At 49.6% G+C, this 6000-nt stretch overlaps 1 protein-coding gene across 1 annotated transcript in view; it reads left to right on the top strand.

The window, feature by feature from the left end:
* TFCP2L1 (transcription factor CP2 like 1) overlaps positions 1 to 4362 on the top strand; it is a 57918-nt gene extending 53556 nt beyond the window's left edge. The window contains exons 14-15 of the mRNA XM_060106641.1: positions 3008 to 3059; positions 4316 to 4362. Coding sequence (XP_059962624.1) covers positions 3008 to 3059; positions 4316 to 4362 — 99 coding nt within the window. The remainder of the gene's footprint in view (positions 1 to 3007; positions 3060 to 4315) is intronic.
* The last annotated feature ends 1638 nt before the right edge of the window (positions 4363 to 6000 follow it).

Raw genomic sequence — 6000 nt, forward strand, 5'->3', positions numbered from 1 at the left:
TAGTAAGGATAAAATAGAAAACAGTGTCAGGTACCGGCAGATTCTAAATTAGCCAGGCACTTGTTTTGGGAAACAAGTGATGGAGAGATCCTTAAATTTGACAGCGTATAACATGTAAGGCTTTTAATGGTCTGTATATTTCATAAATCGTCATCATCAGGAGAAATCCTGTTGTCACTTGTCATCATAATTGCCCAAGCTCCCTACGTGGGAGTCCTCCGTTTCATGGGAGTTTCATCCTGGGGGTGGGCAAGGTGGTGTTTTCCTTCCTTCTTAAAAAAATATTTATGTATTTATTTATTTTATTTTATTTTTTGGCCACGCCGTGTGTTAGTTGTGGCACTCGGGATCGCTGAGGCGTGTGGGATCTTTCCTTGCAGTGCGCGGGCTTCTCTAGTTGTGGCATGCGGGCTTTCTCTCTCCAGCTGTGGCGTGCGGGGTTAGTTGCCTTGCGGTGTGTGGGATCTTAGTTCCCTGACCAGGGATCGAACCTGTGTCCCCTGCGTTGGAAGGTGGATTCCTTACCACTGGACCACCAGGGAAGTCCCTTCTGTCCTTTTTAATTAAAAAGTAATTCACAATTCGTATAAATCAGGCAGTATAAGCAGAAGGCGAGTGTGAAAGGCCCTTATCTTCCCCACTCTCTTTTCCTAGCGGACTTAGATTAGGTTTGATGTAATTCTGCCAGATAATTTTGTGTGCGTGTGTCCATTGCATGCCTGAGTGTGTGTAGGTGTGGGTTTTTAAAAACACACAACCAGGATCCCTTTGAACAAAGGGCCATTGATCTGCAACTTGCTTTGTTGTCACTAGTTCAGAATTCCTTCCACATCATTACAATCGAGTCTAAGGTGGCTGTGTTTTGGCCCCCATTTCACAGATAAAGCACATGAAGCCCAGAGTTGCTGGCCCGAGCAAGTCCTGTAGGACAGCCAGGAAGTGTCAAATGCAGTAGTGACGACATGGAAAACTCATCAGTTTCCATCTCACAAACGCATTTCTGCTGCGAAGACAAAAGCCAAGAATGCTCAGAACCCTTGCAATTTCACAGGTCCCTGAAGGGGTTCCTTCCCCCAGCTTGCCCTGTGCTCCCCCCAGAGCAGGCAGTTAAGCCAGTGAAGCAGAGAACAGAACTCAAACGCCACCTCGGCTAAGTAGGTGATTCTTATTCCCCTGAAGTCTCCTTGCCTCTTAACCCCGAATCAGTTGGAAACCTTTGGTTCTTAATTGCCCGGAGCACTGGAGGTGGCCTGGCCAGCCGTGCAGCCGGCCCCTGGGGTGCAAGGGCACTTCATTAAACAAGGCAGTTACTGATTAAGCCCATGTGGGTCCTGCTTCAGGTTTGGCATGCCCCAGCAGTGGGGTTGCCAAGAGTCCCCGAGGGAGCAGGCCGGCAGCATAGCGTAAATGTACTTCATGCATCATTAGGGCCTGGGGGAGGGGCAGGGGTCGACAGGTGGATGGATTTGCAGGATCTGGGGCAGTCATCCAGAGGGGGGCGGTAAAATGTGGGTTGTCCTTTTCATTTGGAACGGGGTTTTGCTGTCCCATTGGCTAGTATGTGTGTTGTGGGTATGTTTAGGTAGATGTGTACATTTGTCATATTGTTTAAAGGTGTATTGTGAAATACCGCATACATATTTAGAATAGAGGAAGCTCATTTGTAGAGTTTAAAGAATAACTAAAGCACTCGATACCTGCACTCAGGTTAGTGCGGTGTTTGTTAGAACCCCCTTTGTGGGCTAATTCCGTGTCCCCCCTCCAGTGCTGGTTTGAATTTTATATTGATCATTCCCTGGTTCTTCTTCAATACATTCTTTAATTTTGCCTATTTTTAAACTTCATAGAAGTGGGATAGGAGTGCCTTCTTCAGGGACTTAACGGTTTGTGATTCATGCATGTTGAGCGGCACTGGAGGTCACCGGCCCTGTCGAGCAGCCGGGTGTGATCAGGTCCTAGTTTGTTCCTGCTGCTTCTACTGTTGGATGACGTGAGGGCTGTTTCTAGTTTTCACTCATAGAGGCAGCGCTGCTCTCAGCATCCTTAGGTTTGTTTTTTGTGTGTACGTGCAGGAGCTTACCTAGGGCACCTGCCTGCAGGAGAGGTGTGTGGTCATCTGTGCTGCGTCCTGTGAACAGTTGTAGAAAGCAGTCATTTGGATGAACGCCCCCCCCAGAAGAGGATGCCCATTCCCATTGCTCTGCATCCTGGTTATATATATATTTTTATCATCGAAACAGCCTCATTTTACAGACAGCGCCTGGAGACAGGAAGTTGCCTTATCTAAGGTCACCGGGCTGTTAATCAAAACGAGAACTCCAGAGAGGGGGCTGGTGAGTAATCATAAGCTTCCTGCCCCGCATTTGTAGATGCAGGGAGTGGACTTCTGTTTATAGTTGGTCCTCAAAGGACTCATATGCAGAGCCTGCTCATCACGAGGGTCTTGTTAAAGCATTTTTTTCTTAATTGAAAGATGGTTTATTTACAATGTCGTGTTTCAGGTGTACAGCAAAGTGATTCAGTATATGTGTATATACATATATGTATTCTTTTGTTAGATTCGTTTCCCTCATAGGTTGTTACAAGATATTGAATACAGTTCCCCGTGTAAAGCACTTTAGTTTTTTTATCTGGTGCTGTTTTACACACACCCACTCCTGTAATATGTCCTTACAGGGATTGGAAAACCCAGTCACTAGGAAAAAGCAAAACGAAAGCAAATCAGGAACGATTTAGTCTTGTATGAAACGTTCACATCTTCATTCCCTTCCAGGCTTCCTTCCATCCTTTGCCTTCGGTTTTTTGTTGCTCGACACTGCAATTGCTCTGTCCATCTGCTCTGTATCACGTTCTCTCCACGAGAACGAAGCGTAAGCGTCTTCCTGCACTTGCGTACACGCGGCGCCTGTCACTTCTGATGCTGCGAGCAGCTGGGCTCCGTGTCGCTGAGGCTTTTCAGGCTCTGAACTCGTGGTTGAAGGGACGTGGTCTCCCTCTTGCCTTTCAGATGGTGCAGAATTTCCAAGATGAATCCTGTTTCATGCTCAGTACCTTAAAAGGTAAAGCCCCCTCCTCCCCGCCTTTTCTTGTTTAATTAAAGGATGTTGACTGCCCTCCCCCCGGGTTAACGGAGTGTCGGGGAGAGCAGGCTGGTGAGTGGGGCCTGCATGGGGTGGGCCCTCGAGAGGGTGTTACCTGGGAACATCGTCTGCGAAAAAGAAAGGCACACTTCCCGGGAAGCCTAGCCTCGGAAACGTGAGAAGGGGTATGGCGGGCGCCAAGGTCACTTCGAAAGGGAAATCCCGGCCAGACAGTATGTGCTTCACGAACCCAGTGCCAACGAGAAGTACTGTAAGTCCTCTACATGCGAACCTTCAAGTTGCGAACTTTTAGAGATGCGAGCGTGTGTTCACGTGTCCGGTCACGTAAGTTGGTTCACGTGTCTGATGTACATTGTCACGCGCGTGCATCCTCTACAAGTGGTTGTGCTTTTGTATACTTTACACTACCGTAGAGAGTACAGTAGGACAGTATCTTTATTTTGAGCCCAGGATGTCCGGAAGCAAGCGTAGAAACAGTGCTATATAGCTGATTGTGTTAGTTGGGTACCTAGGCTAACTTGGTTGGACGTACGAACAAATTGGACTTACGAACGTGCTCTCGGAATGGGACTCGTTCGTGTGTAGGGGACTTACAGTAAGACGCATTTGAATGTTTCTAAAGTGTGGGTCTCTGGGAAGAGCGGGCATGGAATACAGCAGCTGAGTCTGCAGGCCGTGTGGATCGGGGACCCGGGGCTGGGTGGGACCAGGGGGACACGGAGGGCCCACCTGAGGAAGGGGTCTGAGAAGGAACTCACATGCCAGGAAAAGTGGGAGACCAGCTGTGACCCCCTGTAGGGCTGGGGCAGGTGAGTGTGTGGGGATAGGCGGGAATGAAAGTCCCCTGACCAGGCCATAGACCCTGGACCGTGGCCCTGGATGCTCCCCCCTGTTCTCTGGATCTAGCCACTGACTGCCTTCAGAGGCCTGGGGGCCGCCACGCCCAAAGCCTCCTTGGACATAGGCCCTTCAGTCCTTGGGCCTCAGGCTGTGGTGGAAAAGCCTGCTGTCAAAAAGAAACTCAACAAGGCAGCCGTGAAGGTGTGCGTTGAGATCTCCGCTTTTGTCAGCTTGCTTTTTTCTGCAGAGTCTCATTTGGGTGGCCTCTGCCAGTGTCCATGACAGGGTGTCTGCTGGTACCCTAACCCCACGGCCCCCGGATGCCACAGCGCCCTGCCTTTCTTCCTGTAAAACGCTACGTTTGTCTCTTGCAGCCGAGAGCAATGACGGCTACCACGTCATCCTGAAATGTGGCCTCTGAACAGAGACGAGCAGGCAGCCACCTCCTACCCTCAGCCCCACGGACCCCCTTGGATGTAGAAATCGCACCCTCGGAAGCTGCGGCGAGGAGGGGCCTGGCCCAGCCCGTGAAAGCCACAGACCAACCCCTAGCCGAGACCCTCGGAGTCCATGTCTCTGGCGGGCAGAAAGCCTCCCCCTCCTCCTAGCCTCAGCTTCGGAGCGGTTCCTTGTTCTTCTTCCCAGCCCTGCCGTTCTGAAGAGGCCGACAGTGGGGCATCTCCTCTGATGCTCCCCTAGTCGGAGGCTAGCTCACCGGGTACCTGGGTGCCACCTGTACTGGTCCCTGCCTTCGCCCTCTTTTCTGGTAACTGGCTCGGTGATGGGGCTGCTGACGAAATGGGGGTTTGCGACTGTTCTCCTGTCTTCGTGTCGGTTTCCCGTCTCAGTGACCCTGGTGAGCATCCGTCTTTCCTGTTACTGGGTGGATTGATGGGAGTTGGGTTTATCCTGTGCCTTCTGCTTCTTTCACGTTTACCTTGATTCTAAGGGTCTGCTGCTGCTCGGAGCCCAGAGGTGGGCTCGCATCTCTTCACTGCCGGGCTAGACACGCCACACAGACCTAGTTCTAAGGCCCTTGGGAGGGACAGGGGGAGGCTAGAAAGACTAATTTTAGGCACATTCTCATGAATATAAAAGGGAAGAGAACCAAATGATTCCTCTTGAGCTCCTTCGATATAATTTTATTTCCTAAGCAATCGTGGGTAAAGGAGGACCAGGAAATGAGCATTCCATTGTAGGATCACATGACCTTGACTATCCCGACACCAGGCCCTCGTGGATGGACTCACCAAATCCCATTTAGAGAAGACCTCCAAACTTGCCAAGCTTCCTAGAGACATTGTATCTTCTGGGAGGGCTCCCCTTTAAATATTTCTCTTTTTTCATTTGTAGAGGGTGTGTTTGGGGCATTTCACCTGCACTGGAATGGTTGGATCACCTTTCTTAGTGGCCTAACTTTGGGGAAATTTGAATATCAGACTCAGGAATTAGTCTTTGTCTCTGTTTCCTGGGACCCACTGATCTGTACTGGCCCCAGGCTTCAACTCTTTGCTCATGTAAATTCAACTTACAAAGCATGGTGAGGGCTGTGACCAATTGAGTAGGGCTTGACAGCTTTTAAAGTGGAGCTTTGGGGGAATATAGAGATGATCAGAATGGGTAGACCTTGTTTTACAGATGGAGAAGCCAAAGCCCAGAGGGGCAAAGCCACCTGCCTGATACCACATTAGTGATAGGGTAATGACATAAATTTGTCATCTAAACCAGGACACTTCTGAGAGTGAAAGGGGCTCTAGCAATAACTGTGTTGGGACAACGGGTGTGGTGTCCTACGGTGTAAGGACAGGCTTCTGGTTCCCTCTGCTTTTTGGGGGTTGGGGGAGAGGGGCACATAACAGCTTTATTGAGATATGATTCACATACTGTACAATTTACCCGTTTATAGTGTACAGTTCTATGATTTTTTAGTCAATTCACAGAACCACCACATCGATCTTGGAACATTTTTATCATCCCTAAAAGAAACCCTGCACCCTTGGCAAGTACTCTCCTATTTTCCTCACAATTCCTCTAATCCTAGGCAACCACAAATCTTCTT

Source organism: Mesoplodon densirostris, chromosome 8 (genome assembly GCF_025265405.1).
Source record: "Mesoplodon densirostris isolate mMesDen1 chromosome 8, mMesDen1 primary haplotype, whole genome shotgun sequence".
Classification (NCBI taxonomy): domain Eukaryota; kingdom Metazoa; phylum Chordata; class Mammalia; order Artiodactyla; family Ziphiidae; genus Mesoplodon; species Mesoplodon densirostris.